The sequence below is a fragment of the Eublepharis macularius genome, chromosome 18, assembly GCF_028583425.1.
Source record: "Eublepharis macularius isolate TG4126 chromosome 18, MPM_Emac_v1.0, whole genome shotgun sequence".
NCBI lineage: Eukaryota > Metazoa > Chordata > Lepidosauria > Squamata > Eublepharidae > Eublepharis > Eublepharis macularius.
Window position 1 is genome coordinate 28,008,509 of NC_072807.1, and position 21,458 is coordinate 28,029,966.

The 21,458-nt window shown below is 41.2% G+C and overlaps 2 protein-coding genes across 3 annotated transcripts in view; both read right to left on the reverse strand.

Annotated features, from left to right (window-relative positions):
* Window positions 1-1,986: 1,986 nt before the first annotated feature.
* On the reverse strand, window positions 1,987-8,325 carry DUT (deoxyuridine triphosphatase). Of its 2 annotated transcripts, none has more exons than XM_055002782.1 (7): window positions 8,174-8,325; window positions 7,280-7,430; window positions 4,383-4,474; window positions 3,879-3,923; window positions 2,916-2,990; window positions 2,400-2,470; window positions 1,987-2,119 (listed from the first exon to the last, which is right to left on the reverse strand). In XM_055002782.1, exons 1-7 carry the CDS (start codon window positions 8,205-8,207, stop codon window positions 2,063-2,065), a joined length of 525 nt encoding a protein of 174 aa, XP_054858757.1. In that variant the 5' UTR covers window positions 8,208-8,325; the 3' UTR covers window positions 1,987-2,062. The 2 variants fall into 2 exon arrangements, with proteins under 2 accessions (XP_054858757.1, XP_054858756.1); XM_055002781.1 differs by having other exon boundaries at window positions 7,280-7,433.
* Window positions 8,326-13,358: 5,033 nt separating this feature from the next.
* SLC12A1 (solute carrier family 12 member 1) overlaps window positions 13,359-21,458 on the reverse strand; it is a 48,290-nt gene continuing 40,190 nt past the window's right edge. The window contains exons 22-27 of the mRNA XM_055002397.1: window positions 21,010-21,141; window positions 20,387-20,498; window positions 19,295-19,381; window positions 16,949-17,084; window positions 15,779-15,846; window positions 13,359-15,341 (exon numbers count right to left, since the gene is read on the reverse strand). Coding sequence (XP_054858372.1) covers window positions 15,206-15,341; window positions 15,779-15,846; window positions 16,949-17,084; window positions 19,295-19,381; window positions 20,387-20,498; window positions 21,010-21,141 — 671 coding nt within the window. The 3' untranslated portion in view covers window positions 13,359-15,205. The remainder of the gene's footprint in view (window positions 15,342-15,778; window positions 15,847-16,948; window positions 17,085-19,294; window positions 19,382-20,386; window positions 20,499-21,009; window positions 21,142-21,458) is intronic.

Here is a 21,458-nt window from a genome sequence, read left to right on the forward strand (position 1 = left end):
TGTCTTCTAGCTCTATATGGTAACCAGTGATGTAATAAATATTCCTTAAAACCAGACCCAGCATTTTGGATCTTAAGAGCAAGGTATTTGTCTCCTTGCAACCAATATCCCTGCTGGCAGACCTATTACTTTTAGATGTATTTTGCTCTAACAGCCTTTTAAAGCCATTTTCCCTGCAAGCAGGAGCCTTTGGCTGGCTAGTTTTCAAACTTTCCCCCATTCCTTCCCAATTGCTCACTCTCGCCTGATTACGTAGCTAGTTTTAGGCTCTTGGGTGGTCTTTAAGAAAATATTAAAAGATTAGCTCTTTGGGTGTTGTTTTGCCGATGAAGAAATTTATCCAATGCCATCAAGTTAAAAGTTTATTTGAGCTAACAGTTTCCTCTTTGTACAGGAGGTGGCTGACTTGGAAATACTGGAACAGTAGAATAACTACACATTTCATGTAGGTTTTGGTACTTTTTTGGTGTTATGTTCAATATTCAAATAAGATTTTTCTGGTAGATTCAAGAGTCTTTTTCTGTAATTCGAACTCTGAATAAAACATAAGTGATTCTCAGGGGCAGCCCCAGAGACCAGTTGTTTCCCGTCTCTGAATATCTGTGGGAAGCCATAAATGGCCAGAGACAGCTCTTTAACCCGATGCCATCTCCTGTAAATTACTCTTTACAAACTGCCCCAGCATAAATTCCTGCTGGGTTTTTATAGAAGCTGTGGCCTTCCTGACAATGCTGTGATTCAGCATAGGATGCCAAGGAAATTATAATTCCCGACAACCCCAAAACAAAGTTGTAATGGAGAATCTGGAAAGAGGAGCTTGCAGGAAAAATGACTTCCAACCGGGGCTTGTTGTGGCCCACCAAGTGCCCTTCAGACAGACTGTGGGATCGGTGTGGGGAGGTGTCTCCTCATAGGATTATTCATGGTTGTAGGTCCAGAGGAGTTAGCCGTGTTAGTCTGCAGTAGCAAAATAGCAGAGAGTCCAGTAGCACCTTTAAGACTAACCAACTTTATTGTAGCATAAGCTTTCGAGAGCCACAGCTCTCTTCGTCGGATGCTGTGCTGTGGCTCTCGAAAGCTTATGCTACAATAAAGCGGGTTAGTCTTCATGGCTGTAGAAACCGAAAAGGCTTGTTAAGTATTTCAGACTCTCATAATAAAAAACAAAATGTCAGTGAGCATATCCAGAATACAGGGAAAAGGTGACTGGGTAAATACAAAACACACATTTGTAAACTGGCATTGTTATATTACAAGAAAGAGGGAATGTGTACAGAAGCCTGCTCCAAGACGGGTTGAAGCTGAATTGGTAGCAAGTGCCCTTCCCACCAGCTTTCCTGTTGGTTCCGGTATCATTTCACAGGATCATAGCAAAGGAGCGAAATGTACCTGTTCTATGGGCTTATGGATGTTGAGCTCTAGAGCCTTACTAGAGATGCTAATTTTCTTCATTTCCTCCCATGCTATAATCTAGCTAATTACATTTCACATTGTACTTCCACATGCTGTCTTACTTCTTTGCAACCCCGCCCACCTTCTGACTGGGATAAAAAAGGCTCAGGACTTCCACTCCTACTCATATCGAATGAAGGGAACTCGACACTCAAAAGCTTATACACCCTGGAAACTCTTACTGGCCTGTAAGGTGCTACTGGAATCAAACCTTGCTCCTCTATTGCAGACTCACACAGCTACCCACCTGAGGCTACTGGGAAGAATACAGTGACCGAATGCTATGACAAAGGCAACTACATGGAAAGATGAGAGGGCCTTAAAAAGGAAGACGTCTGGACTACATATCGTTAGTTTTGGATCAGTAAGACTTGACTGGATAAATTGGTAAGTCAACCGCCCCACCAAAGATTATCCAGAATGGTCTTCTGTGTGGACTTAATCCCAGCTTGAGTTTGACAGTGATAATTTATAGAAAATATGGTTAGAAGGAATTCCCCTCCCTTGTACAACATTTTACAAAAAAGCAAGTCCTGAACACAAAGATTTATTTATTAAAAATGCTTTATATAAAAAACAGCAGTTCCTTAATTACATGTAACAGCTTTCCTCAGTTCTTGCCAGTGGATCCAAAGCCTCCCGAGCCTCGTTCTGTGTCATCCAAAACCTGGAAAACGAAGTCACAGTAAGCTTTTCTGGATTTACTACCACGGATCCTACAAATAGGAAATATATTTCCTATTTGTGTCCAAGACTAATCCATAAAATAAATAACTTCAACCTAAAGTGTAACACAGGAAGAAGCAGTGCTTTATTCCTTCCTGGATTTGTTATGAGGAATCCGGTCTATCGATAAGAACATAAGTTAAATTAAATAAGCATTATAAATATTGAATTCAGCCAAGTAATAAAATTTTCTCCCTACTTAAATGATTCAAGTTTCCTACCTGGACTTCTTCAAGTTCAGGATAGTAGATACGTTCACAGATCAGCTGGGCAATCCTGTCTCCTCTTTTAACTTAAAAACCAAAATAAGGGTTTAAGAAATGTGGCTAAACAGTTACAAATTCAACAAAACTCCCTAATCCTTCTAAACATTTGGGCCAATGAGGAAAGAGAGGACCTGAAGCTCCAAAAACAAAGCAAAACAGAGCAGCTATGCCGTTCACTTTCCACTGCAGACATTCCTTAAGCTACAGGAAAAAGTCATGTCAAACATAAACCATGCTGATTTCTCAACTCCATTTTCATAACAGAACCTTGAAAACTGAAAAGCATTAAGTCACAACCAGAAGCTCAAAGCAGCATCTCATGTTTCAGTATTTATAGAGATGAAAATACATTTTTCAGGTATTTAATGTATTGGTAGATCATGGTTCGAAACAACCATGGAGGAAGAGAAGAAAGGAAAAGAGAGGGTACTTAGTTCACGTGGACTTAACAGCACCAAATTTAGTTCTTACCTTTAAAAGTTTCTTTTCCAAAGTTGAATAGTACAACACCGACATTTCCTCGGTAATCCTCATCAATAACGCCAGCTATAACAAACAGCATAATTAGCAAATTTAGAATAGTGTTTTTCATTAGATATTCTCATCTGTTACTAATGCACTGCACCTTTGCTTGCACATTAGAAACAATGGAACGGGAAACTGCTTTGGGGTGAAGTAGAATCATCGGGTTGGAAGGGATCTCCAGGGTCATCTAGTCCAACCCCCTACACAATGCAGGAAATCCACATCTACCTCCCCCCACACACACCCCAGTGACCCCTGCTCAATGCCCAGAAGTAGGTATCAAGCTAGTTTCAATTGGACTGTAATGCTTGTAATCACTGCAGACTGGAAGTTTTTAGTGGTCCAGTTCTATACCTTAAGGTATAAATCCCATAAGTTAACACTGCAAAACACCTCTGCTTCTCAAGGTAAAACACAGACTAGTTCAGAGTGTGATAGTCTGTGCTTGCGTCCCAGCAGATGAACACAAAAATGAGATCATAACTTGAACCAATAACTACATTGGTATCCAAGAAAGCTTGGTCGGCCGAATACAATACTGTGTGTGGCACGCACTAATTCCACTAAAATTGTGGGATTGCATATATTCATTTTGCTGGACCCACAGTAATTGAAGTGTATACCCACTAGTATAAGTCTCCTGATGCTTCTTAATGGCTGTGCCCAAAAAGAGTCTGCCATGCTAGTATATCCCCAGAGATTTGGGAGAGAGCATGCCAAGACAGCTCCTCTTGAGCCAAACTTGTATAGTTTGATTTGCAAGTACAATGGCCTGTGAGACTGGACCAGTAGTAAAATACTACAGGTAGTTCAGAATAAGCACATGTTTAATTAGAGTTTTCACAATGTGGAAAATTGTTTTACGTTTCAGCCTATTTTTGTTACATACAAATGGCACAAACTACTTACCACCAACGTCGATGAAGTGATTCGCAGCTAATCCAGACCGTGGAGCTAAAGGGAAAAAAGGAGGGTTTTTTTAAAAGCTACAAATGTTATTGTTCTAAAATGCACATATTTGTGACAGAGCACTGATACGGTTTCGGACGTAGTTTAAAAACTGTCATATTTATATCGATAGGGTTGGTTTACAACTATTAGATCTTCATAGCCAAAGAAATAGCAATTTGTTTCAACACACAGGCAGAGTGTAAGAGGATGTTCAAAATCAAGCCTACACCACTTTAGCAATTCATTCAATCATCCAGCTTTTAAGCACAAGTTAAAAAAATGACTAATATAATGGTGCCCTTATACTGTGACCCAACACGCTAAGGAATGGGTTTATTTAGAGCAAATGTATTCTGACAGGAGCAGACTTTACCAAACAGTATATATGGATAGTAGGATTGTGCCGTTTTCATGACACAAGCCAGTTAGCAAGACTAGAAGCTTACAATTTCTCCAACATACCTACTCTACCGTAGCATCCAGAGGGAAGAGAGATTTGAATATCTGTTTTCACTACAGCCTTTCCCAAAGGAGGGATCTCAGAGTCATAGGCACTAAAAAAAAAAAAAAAAAAAAAAAAGCAAGCAAAATTATGTTACTGCTTAAAGAACCTGAAGACTGTCTTGCTGGATGAGACCAGCCAGATGTGCCTGCAAGCTCATAATGTTGAATGAAAGCGACAGCCTTCGCCTCTTTGTCTCCAGCACCTGGCTTTCAGAAGTATACTGCTTCTGAAGGGGGGTGGGGAGAGAACAGGGCGATTCTGCAATTAAGCTTGACAGCCATTGTCTTTCCCCCGTACTACAATGTAATATATGAGAGAAGGGGAAAAGAAATGAACACAAGATTAGCAACAAGGCAAATCCTTTATTAGCATTAACTTAGCTTATTAGAGTCTTCCTGGAAAAATTCAAGACATTTTAAAATATGCATTCAAATATTTTTAACGACTATGGTGCACAACAAATGGAACACTTGCTTCAGTAATGGAGCATAAAACATGTCTGGGTACTCTTCTCCCACCCTAGATTAGTTGTTAAAATGGTATGTGAAATACTCCAAACCCTCAAATGCTAAGTATTATAATTAGGGCGGGACAGACTCTTATGTTTGAAATCAAAGCTGAGCCTGATCCTGCACTAGTTTCCAATGGGCAGCTAGGAAGGGGGAGGGAGAGGCAAATTTCCTATGAATGGAAAAATGCAGTCTTACAAGTGATTATTCAGAAGCCTGTATCAAGGAATTAATCCCGAGTATCACAGGATTGCAGCCAAGGTCCCTCAAACACTGTGCTTTTAATTATGTATGATATTTATATATATTTTTGCAGTGCCCAAATAACACACCATAAAACATTTAAACTATAAGAGCTCTGTTTACAGAAGAAACTGGATGCTGGCTCTGTGGCAGGTTGCTACCTGTCCCCCTCCTTGGAAGTCAGAGAGAAGAAATTCTCAGATGGAGTTGGATCCAGACAAGGTTAAAGAGTAAGTGGCAGCTGCCTCCCTTCCTCAGGTGATCTTACCCATGGCAACTGAAGCAGGATCCAGTCACGATGAGACACAGCATCCAACACCGTCCATGCCATTTGCCAGATAGCAGTGGACTTGAATGGATGGGGCAGGACCTTCAGGTAGGTTGCACACCCTGCTGGATCATGAATCTCTATATACAAGCCATCTTTCTGTTGCCTTTTAGAAGGATACACTGCTAGCAGACATGCATAGAAAGTCAGGGTTACTATTTCTGCCTCTGCATGCACCTGAGAGAAGCAGCAGGACGGGAAGTGAGGTCACTCAGTGGTGGAAAAGTTTCCCCACACTTCCAACTTCCTTCTCATTATGGTGTGCCTCCCTGGTGTTTAGCTTGTTTCCTATCTTTGGCTCTCTTGGTCTACCATCCATGATACTAGCCTTGAAACTAGCGAGGTCGTGACCCTGGCTCCCCCTCTTCCTATCACCTGGCTCTGATGTCAAATGATTCCTTGTCACAAGCTTGCAGCTGAATGGGTTCCGTGTCTGCAATCAGTGAAGACCTCTGTGTTAGATGATCTCTCAGCATGATCTTATTGCTCTACAGCCAGCTCATCTCTTCCAGGCAGGTTCTGAGCCCCAGTGATCTGGTACCTGACAAGGCCCGAGGTCTGCTTGGCACAAGCACATGTCAGAAGGGAGGGCACAAATTCAGGGCCAATTCACTCAGCCACCACAAGAAGTTGGTACTGGACAAGCAATAGGAGTTCTGTGCCTCCCACATGCACAGTGGCGTGATTCTGATTTTGACATGTGAGAAGGGGCTTCAGTCTTCTCTGTAGCACCCTTTTATCATTCAAGAATTCTTTCCTTGCACCATTTGTTGTTTCTTCTTTGTTCTAAAAGCAGCCAGCGGAGCTGTTATTGGCTGTACCAAAAAAGTTATGTATAGCCACACCAAGTTTCCCAAACAAAGAAAATAGCATCTTTGGGGGAGGGGTGTAGGGGCATTTCAGGATGCAGAAAACTGTAGAGTGGGGGAAGCCCAAACCCCTTCTTCTCATGCAGGATGGCTGCTACCCATTTATTAAAAAAGTTTGTCTATACAGCTCATGGGCTTTTAGACAATCACAACTCGGGCTCTTCAGGCTTCCCACAGGCACAGAACTCCCATTGCACCTCTGATACAAAGCCCTTGCAGCAGTCACAAACGTTGTGTGTGGTGTGAATTGGTCTTTACCCTGCAGGTGGAGGCTTATGGCTTGAAACTTTGTGCTACATTAAGAAGTCTTTGCAAACAGAAAGGAATGGGATAGACTAGGGTTGCCAGTCTCCAGGTGGGATCTGGAGATCACGTGCAAGAGAGCTGACCTCGACTGCAGAGATCAGTTCTCCTGGAGGAAACGACTGCTTTGGAGGGTGGACTGTAGGGCGTTATGTCCCACTGAGGGTCCCTTCTCTCCCCAGGATCCAAACTCTCAAAGGATTTCCCAACCCTGGAGCAGACCTTTTATCGCTGCTCCTTTTCTACCTGCACCGCTTGAAAAGGAGCTGCAAAACCCAGCTCTCCACCTGCAGCGCCAGTGCAGTCGGTTCTACCCCCGGCCTTCCTTCCCCTGCATGTGCCACCCGGGTGAGGAGGAAGCTGCCTGGCTTGGGTGGAGAGAGTCGGGGGGCCAAGCCAGGGTGGCCGGCTCCAGGTTGGGAATTTCCTGGGCATTGGGGTGAAACATGTGGAGGGCAGGGTTTGGGGGCAGAGCACCCTCCGAAGCACCCATTTTCTGCAGGGGAACTGGTCTCTGTGGCCTGGAGAACTCCAGCCCCCAACTGGAGGTTGGCAACCCCCTGGCTTTTCACCTGGCTTGTGTTGTGCGGTTTCCGCCTCACCTGTACAGGTCGTAGCCGGCGGCCCGGGAGGAGCCCCTGGAAGGGGCGAGGGCGTTTTCCGAGAGCTTGGCGAAGCGGAGCCTCAGGCCGGGGGGCTCCTTCTCCTCGGGGCCGGAGGTCTTGAGCCTCTTGCTGGGGGACGAGGCCGGGGCTGCTTCGGAACAGGGCATGAGGGCGAGCGAAGCGTGTGGAGAAAGCAAACGAATAGGACGCCCCGTTAGCGATGAGGAGGAAGAGGAAAAGCGCGGGGTTTTCCGGCCTTTTTCGCGCGCTCACTTTTAACCCAAGGGGAGGAACCGGAACGGAGCAGGAGGGGGGCGAAGAGGGGGCGTTGCGTTTGCAACCACTGCCAAAATAAAATACATTTTAAAAGCTCATTGCTCTGCTGTATCCCCGCGGTTCAAAGCCCAATTTTCTTTTCTTTTTTTAAAAAAAAAATCTTTTCCCCTAACATCCCCCCCGCGAAAGGAATAGTCTCTCCCGGAATTCTCATTTAGAGCAGGCTGTGTGGGAAAACCAATTCTTCCACAAAGAGGGAGAGAGAGGTAAGAAAGTGGCAGTGTTCCCTTGGCGAAATCTTAACTCTAGTCGGCTGCTCCGCTCGTTCCCACCATTCAAACAAACAAGGCAGTCTATGATTTTTCTTTCTCCCTAAGAATACAACGGAGCATCCTCCCCCGCCCCGCTCGAAAGGAATATTCTCGGTCCATTGAGGGGCGCCTTTGTGGGAAAGTCCATGCTCCCAAGGAAGGGGGGGAAAGCTAGGACAGCGGCGATTGGTCCACCCGAGGGTGGGGGGTCCCCCTTTTTCCAGGCCGGCCGTCGCGCTAGAAAGGGGGCGGGGCAACGGAATAAACGGCCGTTTCCTCCCCTCCCCCGCCCCCTGCTTCTTACTGCTTCTGAGGAGCCGCTGGAGGAAGCGCCACATGGTGGGACGGGCTAAGGCTTCTTCTCCCGCCTCTTGGCCCCGCGGAGGTGACCCGTTTCCGCCAAAGCGCTTCTCCTCAGTTGCCCTCACTGCAGGCCTGAGACTGGAGGAAGCTGAAACGCTCCTTCAGCGGGCATTTTAAAATGGTGCGCAAAAGGAATGACGGGATTGCCCATTGGCAATAATGGGAGAGGCTTGAAGGCCCATTGGAGGTAATAGGAGCCAGGAATGCCAATTTACTTGCATGGGCTCCTTTGAAATACATTACCGCACAAAAAAAGTTGCAAAGAAAATGCGGAATGGATTTTCCATTAAGGTCTCCGGAACTGGAGTGAGGCCCTGGCAGAGTGGAATAATGTGACCCTTTTAAATTTACCTTCCCACGGTGGGGGGAAAATCCTGGACATGGAACTGATAATGCTGATTCTTATAATCATCAGTACAGGAGGCATTATAATATTGGCTATAATTTTTTGTTTATGTAAGATGAGTTAATGTAAATTTTTAAAGTCTTTAGTTTGATTTATAAGGGATATTTCATTTGTTAATAGAGATATTACAGCTGAGACAATCAGCTGAGAACAAATCATCAAACAGTCAGTCCTTGACCAGTTAGCTCAAGCGATAAACATCTGCTAAAGATCCCTGGCCCCTAGGGATGCCCACCTTGCATTGACTATGGCCAGGGCCTTTTCACTCTGGAACACTCTGTCCAATGAGACCAGGGCCCAGAGAGACTTGTTAGCTTTTCGCCAGGTCTGTAGCACAGAGCTGTTCTGCCAGCCATATGGTTGATGCAAGGCAGTGTCCCCTAGCCAGGGGAGTACAACATATGCCCTCCCTACTAGTGATACCTCCACCTCTCATATTTCCCTGCCAAAGTATTCCGGCGATGGAAAAAAGGTGGTTGTCCAGACTATGTGCCGCTGTGTTTACATACATACATACATACGTGTGTGTGTATATGTGTGTGAGTGTGTGTGTGTATTTTAATCTGTGTATTTAAGATGTTTTAAATTGTATATATACTGTGAAAATGATTTTAAACTTGGTTGTAATCGCCCTGAGCCTGCTGGTGTGGGGAGGGCAGAATATAAATTGAATATAAATAAATAAATTACTAAGAGCCAGCATGGGTGTCCCAAGAACAAGTCATGTCAGACTCAAATTACTACGTTGCTGGATTGAGGGAATGCTGTAGACGTAGTTTTATCTCCCATTTCACTACGGCTTTTGATAAAGTTCCACATAATATTCTTGTTGACAAGTTGGTAAAATGTGGTTTGAATCCTATTACTGTTAGATTTGTAACTGGTTGAGAGATCACACCCAAAGAGTGCTTGTTAATAGTTCCTCATCCTCTTGGAGAACAGTGACAAGTGGAGTGCCTCAGGGATTGGTCCTGGGATCTGTTCTGTTCAGCATTTTTATAAGTGATTTGGATGAAGGAACAGCAGGAATGCTCATTAAATTTGCAGATGATACTAAATTGGGAGGCGTAGCAAATGTGATAGAAGACAGGATACAGAATGATCTTGACAGCCTGGAATACTGGTCTAAAACAAATGAATTTCAACAGAGATAAATATAAAGTTCTGCATTAAGTTAGGAAAAATCAAATGCATAGTTATAGGATGGGGAAGACTTGTCTTGGCAGTAGTATTGTGAAAAGGATCTAGGGGTCTTGGTAGACCATACACTGAACATGAATCAGCAATGTGATGTGGTTGCTAAAAAGGCAAATACTATTTTGGGCTGTATCAACAGACATATAGTGTCCAGATCATGTAAACTGATATCATTTTACTCTGCTCTGGTTAGACCTCATCTAGAATATTGTGTTTAGTTTTGGGCACCATAACTTAAGAAGGATACATACAAGAAGGATATAGACGTGTCCAAAGGAGGCCAATGAAGATGGTGAGGGCCCTGGAGACCCAAGTCCTATGAGGAAAGGTTGAAGGAGCTCAGTATGTTTAGCCTGGGGAGGAGATGACTGAGAGGTGAAATGATAACCATTTTCAAGTCCTTGAAGGGCTGTCATATAGAGGATGGTGCAGAATTGTTTTCTGTTGACCCAGAAGGTCAGCCACATTCAATCTAGATCCTTTTTAGCCCGTTGCATCTGGAAACTCACTAGGAAACATTCACCCAACTATGATGGTTGCAGAGTTTTTACTTACAGTAAAAAAAAAATTTAAAACCCCACACTGGCAAGCAGAAAGAAAACACACAAACTTAATTACTTGTAAACATTACAGAATAGTTGAAATTTCAGTCTGCAGTTGTCATAACTGAACAGGATGGATACATGTTTTATGTTCATTGTTGCACTGTGATAATTAGGTTTTTAAAATAATGGACTTGTGGGGTTTGTTATTAGAAATTATTTTTCAGAAATTATTTTTCAGTATTTGAGTTTGTCAGATTCTGAGATCTTACTGCACTGTGGCAATTTTGTAGTGTGGTGTTGCTGCGTTTCAGGTGCTGAGTGCTAAGAGTAAAATGTTAGAACGTTTTTGTGGTTGCCTCTGATGAGTAAAATTGGAGGCAGATTCTTTGAGAGAATTTCTAACCAAGCCATATAGAGGAGATCAGATACCGATCCTTTTCTTGCCACCGGTAGGCTCCTGTTGGATGGAAGAGGATGTATTAGCCTTGTATTAGCAAATATTTCAAGACTGATGATATGCCCCTCACAGTTCATGGATGCTAGCATCAGAAATTTTTCTAGCCCTGGGTATGATTTGATGTTATTCAAAGAGGAAAGATAATTTTTAAAGTACCCTTTTCGCTCTCTCCCTGTTCAAATAAAGAAATATATTTACAGAAAATAATTTAGTAATAACATAATCTCATCCAGCAAAGGTGTATATTGCTTTTCCTCCGCTAAAAGGCTTCACATCAGGGCCCTGTGGACACATGTATTGCGGTGAAGAGCTCATCCTTGAGCTCCTGCCTAATAATCTCCCAGCACAGGAGATCGTTTTTGTTATTATGTAAATTTAAAGCACAACAACAAGATTAGCAGCCCAGGAGTGTTCCTGTAGGAGTTCGTTCAAACGGACCTGACGGTAGCTCTGTTTACATTTCAAACAGCAAAATCAGTACATAGTTGGTGAAGGGTGGCTTTTCTTACATGCTTGAGGCTGAGTTGAGCCATTGTGAAAATAGCAAAACTGGCATTCTTGCTGAACTATTGTTTCACGTAAGGCCCTTCTGCCCTACCAACCTTGTCTTTAGATATGCCTGTTGATTTTAATGTGACTCCTCTAAAGTGTATGGGTAGCAGATTGTGGGCAAGAAGCTTAGGGAAAACATGAAGCATTCTGTTTTCTGTTGTTGCTGTCAAATTAAAATGCCGCAAAATTTATTTTCAGTTAGCTGCATAATGACATACTGATGGCTACGAAGTACAATAATTATGTAAATAAGCCTATCTTGAGATGCTGAAGGGCTGGATTAATTTTTGAGTGCATACCATTGATCTTACCACTCTCCTCAGTTGATGATCCTGCTGAAAATCAACAGTTTACTAGCTTCCACTAGCACTTTTTGCAAAGGCTGCTGCTGCCTTACATATGTGTGATGTATTAGAATACAAAATTAAATGCTGTTTACAAATAGATCTTTCCCTGGTTAGCATAGCATATTTGCTAATGAGGTTTTATATGGTTAACATTTTCTTGTACCTGGGTCTTAATTGTTTTTTTGTTTCTAGAGGAGAGTCACTATTGCAGAATCCAGCATTTAAATCAATTTCATGTGTATTCTTTTCTGCCTGAGCAGTATACTTTTGAGAATACACAAATGGCATTTTCTTAGCAAAGGGAGGGGCCAGCCAGGAGGGGTGTGTCACGTGGTTTCAACATGCTAGCCAGTGCTTTTTGGTTAGAATTCTATGTATGTTCTATGTTGTGCAAGTCTGGTAAAATCTCAGAAATGAATGGGTGTTTCATCTGCCTTCTGGGCGGGGCTGGATGTTCTTAGAATGGTTTATCTGATGTTGGCCTTATTTCTTTATTTCAAATAATCTGGTGAACATATGGTCTTGGACAACATAAATCACACCAATACCACTCTAATTCCACCCTTGCCTTGAAGCCACAGCAGCCAGAAATTTTGCCACAGCTAGCGTTATGCCAAAATCAGTATCGGCTTGCAAGAAAGCTGGGGAAGTAGAAGAGGGGTGTTGGCTTTCTGTACTGTCTTTGTGACTCCATGTAACTTAATACATTCTTGTTAGCGTTTAAACCCTGAGTGGACATTGGACCTGATCAGCAACAGGAAAACTAAGATCACTGCTGCTGTCTCAGAAAGAAAGCCTGTGAGGACTCATTGCCCTCACAGTGCTGTTGGGAAGGCAAAAGGGCCAGCCTGAATCAGTCTTGAAAGCCATTCCATATTTAACACCTGCCATTTTGCCCCCTTTATGTGACATATATATTGCTGCCTCCTTGATTTCCTTAGTATTCTCTTAGAGTTTCACTGCCACCGAAGGCTTTGCCTTAGTTCCCATGCTTCTTTTCAAGCTTCTTTGTTTTTAACTTCGTCATCAAACTTTTAAATAGTATTAAAGCTTTTTAATTTGCCACTTTCTTTGTTGGGGTTTCTTTTGTCTTTTCTACATTTTCGCTTAGATCTTTCTCTTTAAAGTTTCCTTTCTGAAAGTTTCACATTTTTTCCTTCATTCACCAAAGTCTTTTGAAACTTTGATTTCATCTCTGAGATCTGAGAGTCAGGGATCATACATGACATATCTTCTGCCTCATAACTTTCTAAAATGTTCTCTTTCCAAAATTCTTTGGACATACCAGTTTGCTTAGCTGAAACCCCGAGAGGTTCTAAGCTAGTTTAGCTCCTGCAAGAATTCAGCTCTCTTTCTACCCTCTCCTTGTGACTTCCAGTGAAGTGATAGCTGCTGCTTCTTTCCTGTAAGAGCAAGGCCATGGATATGATGTTTCTGCAAATGGCAGATATTTTTTTCTGGCTTCAAAAAAGTTTCTACAGAATAAATACCCTATTGCGACATTACAGTAATAAAATACAGCTGTTGCATGCCAAAATATATTTAATTAGCAAACTTGAGAAGAAATGCCATAATTTCAGTAGTAAAACAATGAAAAAGCAAAAGAAAGGACAGGACAATCATACTGAAAATAGATTTTGATTCACATCAGTTTATTTCATATTTAAATGCTCAACATAGTAATGGCAAGCCCAGCAATTAAAATACTTATTTAATCAGGAAAGATTAAAACAAAGGAAAAAACCCGAATACCAAATTTACTTATAGACTCTGTGACAAATCACCAAATTACCAAAATATTTTCCATTACATTTATTGAGATTATAGCCCTAGAGAAATCAGTGTTCAGACGAAATCTTAGAAAATTTTAATTTAGTATTAATTTCACTTTGAAAGTGTTCTGTATTGCTTTACGTCAATTCAATGCAATTCAAATACCTTTAATGGCATACAGATTGCTGTACGTATAATGTCAAAATACGATTGCTGTACGTAAATTGTCAAAATACTGGACAGCAATATTGCTGTACGTATAATGCTGTCCAGTATTTTAACAATTTGTTTTAATCTACAGGGAGTTGTAATGTGATCCTAACTCTTGAGTTACACCAGTTAGATCCAAATAGGATTGTGACCAAATCCTCTGGACTGATGGAACCCAAAAGCGTAGTGAAGCTGTTGCACTGGAGGAAGCCTGAACTAGAAAAAATGTAAAGCCAGTACAAGAAGGAAAAGTAGACTTTTGGGGCATGGTATGGGAGAACTGGAGAAGTGGCTAGCACAGTCCCGATCTGGACGCTCACTCTCAGAGCATTAGCCTCAGTCCCTGTAATATATGCACCTGTGCTGATGGGGAAAGCTGCACTTATTCCTTTGTCTGCTATGCTACTTTCAAAAACACAGGAGACTTGGAAGGACAAAACAGATGGCACTGTTTGGTTGTAATGCTGACACAACTGGCCACACAATATTGGCACAAGCCAATGGTGTTTTACAGTGCAATCCTAAGAAGAGCTACTCCAGTCTAAGCTCATTAAAATCAATGGGCTTAGACTGGAGTAACTCTTCTTAGGATTACTCTGTTGGGCACGTTTCTCTTCTAATGCAGGTTAGCAGATAGCGACCCCGCAATGGAAGAGAGTGTAGTAAGTACTCCACTACAGAAAAATAACAAGCAGATGATGGCAAGCAACACAATGATGCAGTTGGCTGGGATGAAAGTCATTGGGACATTCTGAGGCCTAAATAAGGCAAGGTGATGATGTGCGATTCACTTCCATGGGTTACAATGCTGTACTGTCTTAACTGTGGGTGGGTGGTTGCTGGCTGAGAAGCCAAGGTCCTGTGCATGGTGCTGGTGGGGAAGAGACCTGTCAGAGGCTATTAGATGCTATCATGCCTGCTTCTGTGAGTCTGGTTAAGGTATTCTCTGAAGACTTGGGTCCTAGTCTAGCACATGGGAAGCTTTAGAAACTTTTATTGACTGCTTTAAAATGAACCTTCGTATTCATTTTTATCAATAAAATTTATGGATAGTTTAGACAGCTAAGATGTGTTTTAAAAATCAATATAGTCACAGTCCAACAGGTGATTATTAATTTATTGAAATGAATCTGTCTAAGAACATTTAGCTATGCATTTATCTGTGGCCTGTGGATATGCATGGTTGAAATTTCAGTCCACACAACTCACACAAACTGAATTACTTGCAAAACATTACAACATGGTTGAAATTTCAGTCCACAGTTGTCATCACTGCATAGGATGGATATTGTCTGTTCATTGTTTAGTACTCTCAGTGCAATATTAGAATTTTAGAAACATAGCATTACAGGGTGTGCTGCTAAAAGGTAACACCAACATGATTTTTCAGTGTCTTGGGTATTTGTCAGATTCTGAGATCTTATTGCACTGTGTCAGTTTTGTAGTGTGGTGTTGCTGCTGTGTGCTGCACTTCAGGTGCTGAGTGCTAAGAGTAAAATGTTAGAACGTTTTTGTGGTTGCCTCTGATGAGTAAAATTGGAGGGAGATTCTTTGAGAGAATTTCTAACCAAGCCATATAGAGGAGATCAGATACCATTCCTTTTCTTGCCACCGGTAGGCTCCTGTTGGATGGAAGAGGATGTATTAGCCTTGTATTAGCAAATATTCAGGACCCTGCTGCTATGCCCCTCAAAGTTCATGGTTGCATGGGTTCATGGGGGGCATATCCTGAATATCCTGGAATCAGAGATTTTTCAAGCCCTGGATACGATTTGAAGTTCTCAAAAGAATCAAAATAATTTTTAAAGTATTTAAATTTTTCACTCTCTCCCTGTTCAAATAAAGAAATATATTTACAGAAAATAATTTAGTAATAACATAATCTTGTCCACCAAGGATGTACATTGCTTTCCTTCTGCTGAAAGGCTTCACATTCAGGGCCCTGTGTAGACATGCATTGCAATGAACTGTTATAGTTCATCCTTGAGCTCTTGTCTAATATTCTCCCAGCACAAGGGAGATTTTTGCTACTATGCAAATTTAAAAGTGTGTAACTTACAGGACAACAAGATTAGCAGCCCTGGAGTGTTCCTGTAGGAGTTCATTCAAACGGACCTGGCGGTAACTCTGTTTAAATTAAAAACAACAAAATCAGAACACAGTTGATAAAGGATGGCTTTTGTTAACATGCTTGAAGATGAGTTGAGTGATCATGAAAATGTCAACGCTGGTATGCCTCTTGGTGAAATACTGTTTCACATAAGGCCCTTCTGCACTACCAACCTTGTCTACAGATAAGCCTGTTCATTTTAATGTGACTCCTCTGAAGTTTATGGGAAACAGATTGTGGACAAGAAGCTTAGGGAAAACATGAAGCATTCTGTTTTCCGTTGTTGCTGTCAAATTAATATGCAACAAAATTTATTTTCAGTTAGCTGCATAATGACATACTGATGACTATGAAGTACAATAATTATGTAAATAACGCTGTCTTGAGACAGTGAAGGGCTGGATTAATTTTTGAGTGTGTACAATTGATCTTGATGCTCTCCTCAATTGACAATCGTACTGAAAATCAACAGTTTACTAGCTTCCACAAACACTTTTTGCAAAGATTGCCCACTTATGAGAGATGTATTAAAATACAAAATAAAACGCAGTTTACTCACAAATAGGTCTTTTTCACAGATAGCATAGTATATTTGCTAGTGAGGTTTATATGGTTAACATGTTCATGTACCTGGGTCTAGTTTTGATGCTTAATTGTTTTTTGGTTCTTGAGCAGAGACATTGTTTTGGAATTCAGCATTAAAATCAGTTTCAAGGGTATCAGCTAATCTGTTCTTCTCTGCCTGAGCAATATGCCATTGAGAATATACAAATAGGATTTTCCTACCAAATAGAAAACTTCAGCCAAACCTCCCCCCATCCCCAGTCTGATATCAGGTGGGAGATCACCTAGGTCAAAGGAGGTGCCACTGTTGATTTGAATTGGATGAAAGCTTTGCTTCTGCACCTAATGGCTACTTTGAATTACCAGGGAATACCAATAAACAGATCTGTCAAAGGGACATAGGATCTCTTAACAAATGTGTCGCAAACTCTTTGCTTTCTTTTTTCTTTCTAACCTGCCACCAGTTTTGCCTAAACTATTCCGAGGTTACATGTGCACTATTTTCCTCTTCAGCTCACCAGCCCACAGTGTCAAATGTAATGGCACAAGCTTTACCTTCTCCTTGAATGCTTCTAGCTCCGCATCAGTGATTTTCCACGGAGCCTCTCTCTTTAATTTCTCAGCAGTTGTTAAATCTTTGCAGCTTTCATGAAGGCGGTATGGTTCAATCATCTCTTCAAAGAATTTCCAGCTGGAACAGAAATTATAAAGGTTTCACAGCAAGACGCTCACTCATTATTTCACAGATAATCTCTTCACAGGTAGGACAAAATCTATTGGCTGTGGAGTTGTAACTGAATTACATTCAAAATCTTTAAACTTCATGCATTAGATTTTATGCTCTGTTACATCCATGCAGCTCTGCTGCCTACACCTTGTCTAGGCAGGTCTACATGTGTCACTGCAGTCCATTTATATCTCGCATTTTTTTTGGTTATAATAATGTAATCTCAAAGTACTATAACTGTAAACAAAAATGTTCTTTTTCCCTAGGCAAGGCATGTTTCTGGGCTTGACATTCAACCCAATAGTTGATCGCAACTGTAAAAATGTGGGGGAGGTAAAAATTTACAGTAGGCAGAATTGGGATTCCATGGAAATTCAAAGTAGCCGTTAGAAGCAGAAGCTAAGCTTTCATCCAATTCAAGTCACAGTTGCACCTCCTTTGATCCCACCCAGTACCATACTGGGGTTGGGGGAAGTGGGGGGTGGGTGTAATGCTGCTTAGACTGGCATTGTCAGATGACATTTAATTGCGTTGAAATCAATGGCCGTTTTCATCTAATAGTGTGTAGGGTTGCAGCCATAGACTATTCTATGAAAAACATCTTTTCAGAGAGATGAGGTGGCATTGTAGAGTCACCACTGGCTGTGCTACCAGCCATTATGTGCCAGGGCCTAATTTGTCTGAAGTCAAAGAGGGGAGCCTGTTAGGGATCAATAATGCCCCCTGAGCAATTTCTGCCTCATGACTCCCCTGTCCCCAGGGTCGAACGTCCCAACAGCTGATTGTCTGACAGCTGTCAGAGGGCACCTGACTCTTAAAGGGCCAGCTCCCACTGAAGAGCTGGCTACTGTGCACACCTTTATAAGGTACCTCAGTCTCCCCACTGGGCCTGGAATCTATTGGGATTGACCCTGTGGGGGGCTGAGAAGGGTGTATGGTGCTGTCTCCACAATCACCCTGACTCTACTTACTTAGTCACAACATAGATTTTGGCTGAACCAGTTTGTCTGATTTTCATAGAATTTTAAATTTGTGCCTTGACCCTAGCAGTTCTACTGCAGTAGATATTCAGACATCTTTGTATGACTGTTGGAAAGTGCCCATGATGAGTGGATGACACTCTTTTGCATGCCAAAGAGAGTTTTGGAGTTGTTTTTAATAGTTGGATTTAAATCATTATTTGCAATTATGACGGTTTTATGTTTTGTGCGAAAGAAGCAGTGTCCATCTACATATTCATGTAGTTAAAAAGGAAAAAACAAGCAAGTCTGTTTTTCTCTGGATAGTGTTGAGTCTTCAGAGCTTTAGGTTAAACATCTCCAATTTTTGTTTTTCATGTTTTCTTTAAAGAAGGATATTCCCAATGAAGTAGATGGTATCCTCTTCTACCTCATGTTTGTAGGCCGATTATCAACTCAAGTATGATCAGCCTAGCCTAGCTGTTCAGGTAGTTCTTCTCTTGACAAAGTAATTGTCTATGCACACCCTAAGACTTTCAGCTCTCAGGTTTGGGAGGGGGGTTGAGTTATAAGCTGCAGCTGTGCTTTCTTAGATCATTTTTAGATGGGCTCTTTATCCATTTTGGTATCTGATGAAGAATGGAGTTTTTTTGCATTTCAGGCAAGCAGGCTTTGCCAGTCCTGATGGGGAATGAGTTATATTTGCATTTCAAACATCTTAAAGGGCAAGCATTTTTGTCCTTTTTTTTAAATGAAGGTTTGATCTGTTCTTTGTGGAACCAGGTTTTGTTGTGTGATTGTGTTTCTGAGTTGTGGGAGATGCTACCTGAACTGTTTGTAGTGCTTTGTAATAATCTGCTTTATTTTCCCCACCCATTTCTACTTTTTTAAACTGAAGCAGTTTTTCAGTAGATTGATATAGCACAAAAGTGAGAGAGAAACTTCCCCCCGCCCCCAAAAGATGGGCAATGCAAGAAAATGGTGCACCATTTGAAATTCAAAATCCGATCCAAATACACTGTGTATACAGTTTAAGGCGCTCATCTGAAAGTGTCCCCTTTGAAACAACCCCATCTTGCTTTTACATTTGGGATTCGATATGGAATGTCCTTGTGTGAAAGTGCCTTCAGAAAATGATTACAATAAATCTCATCGTATTTTCAATCATATCAGTTCCTAGTTTAAACTATAGGTTATTTTTGAAGCAACTCTTACCTCTCTTTGTTGGGTTTCATATTGATGTCGCCAATTATATTAACGTCAGCAAATTTTATTCTGAATTTATTTAAAAGTGAAGCCATCCTGAAAACCAAAGAAAGGGGATGGCAGAGTCATGAATCAGTAGGTTAATATGCAACAAAAGCAACGGACGGTGCCTTCTTTTAAGTACATTGAAGTCAGTGGACTGAGAAGGGTTTACCTCCACTTAGGACTGCACTATAAGTCTTGTTAAATTACTCACCATGTAATTAAGTATTCAAAGGTATCCGAAGTGCTTTAATTAGCATTTCTCATTTATAGAATTCAGTGGACATGAAAGGTGTGAGCTAATTGGTTTAGCTGAAAATTAAATACTGGAGAAATTGCAAGGGGAATACACCAGAATCTGAAGCTCTGAGGAGCTTCACATGAGCAGGGATTGCCTGATTTTTTTCAGGATCATGTCACTTTCTACACGGAGAACCGTTTCCTAGCATTGAAAAGTGCTACACAGCTCCTTTTTAGACATTGCTCTGAGCACACATTAGGGCTGCTAACAATAATAATAACATTCGATTTATATACCGCCTTTCAGGACAACTTAACACCCACTCAAAGTGGTTTACAAAGTGTGTTGTTATTAACCTCATGACAATCACCCAGTGAGGTAGGTGGGGCTGAGAGAACTTCAAGAAACTGTGACTGACCAAGGTCACCCAGCTGGCTTCAAGCGGAGAAGTGGGGAATCAAACCTGGTTCTCCAGATTAGAGCCCTCTTGCTCCTAACCACTACACCAAACTTGCTAAAACAGCCGATGAGGAATGTTTGTAACTCAGTGAAAAGATCTTAGAATAAAAGCTGTATAAAGACTGAACATGCAAGATTTGGTAATATTAAGAATCCTGAGCATTTATATAGTGTTTTAGACTATTCAGAGTGTTTCATGTATATTAGTTTAGTAATCTGTACAACAGTCTTTCCGCTAGTCAGAATTAATACTATAATCAGCCCTATCAATTTCTTTTGAATGCACTAGAAGCAAATACCAAGCTGCAGTATTTATGAAATCTGTGGGGGTGAGGGGGAAGGATGCAAAGTCTACTTACATTATCTTCTCTTCTTCAAGGCGAGTAACTTTTCCACCCGTAAAGATCCTTAATTTACAATCTTTCCACTTTTTTCGAAGAGTGAGGATATAGGGAATTAAAAGAATTAGCCCTGGTTGAACAAATTAAATCAAATATATGCAAGAAAAGCCAAATTAGAACATTGTGTAATAAAAAGACTAATTTTATTATTGAGCATTAATTATGAATTCCCCTAGCATTTTGTTATGTTAAATGTTTAGAAAATATAGACTATTTAGATAATGATTTGATGATTTCTGGATTAAGAGATTTTGACATTAGAAAAAAGAGTGCTGTTAATTATTACATAGAGAAAGTGTAGATCTGACATGATACGAATATTTGTTTTGGAAACAATTGGAAACCTTTTAGTTTAGATTGTTTTGGTTTTTTTTCTTCTGTATTATGTATGGTTTTGTATGTTGATTCGTTGTTTTTGTTTGTTTTATTAGTATATGTGTAATTATAGTTTTTTGCTTTATTTTTAATTATATAAAACTTTTAATGAAAATATTTATTTTTTCTTCTTTTTTTATCAACTCCTCCATTGGCTGCACAGATTTTTCTTCTTTGACTTTACAAACTACTTGTGAGTGGCTTACCTCCATCATCGAACAGCCACCAGACATCGATGGTGCCTTTCCCCTGCTTCTTTTTAAACTGAGTGCTAACTTCGAGCAGCCGTTGATTGAACTCCCCCACATGTATTGAAGAGATTGTGTTAATGCTACTGGCTGAAATGAGAGAGACACATTCAGGGCCTTTCTGCACAATCATGGAAAGTGAGTCCCAAAGCACAATTCCAGTCTTGTGTGTGATTCAGGGCATTTCCACACATCCATCCTTAAAAGGACAAGCCACTCACCGAACGCTGGCAGCTTTCCCCGTTGACTCCGGACGTCTCTTTTCAAAATGGTTGCAAGGTGTTTGGCTTCTGTTTTTTCAGCGCCTTTTCTGGTTCTGAAAAAACACTGAAAAATGAAAACCGAACAACCTGCAACCATTTTGAAAATCGAGACGTCTGGATTTGACGCCAAAGGGGAAAGCTGCT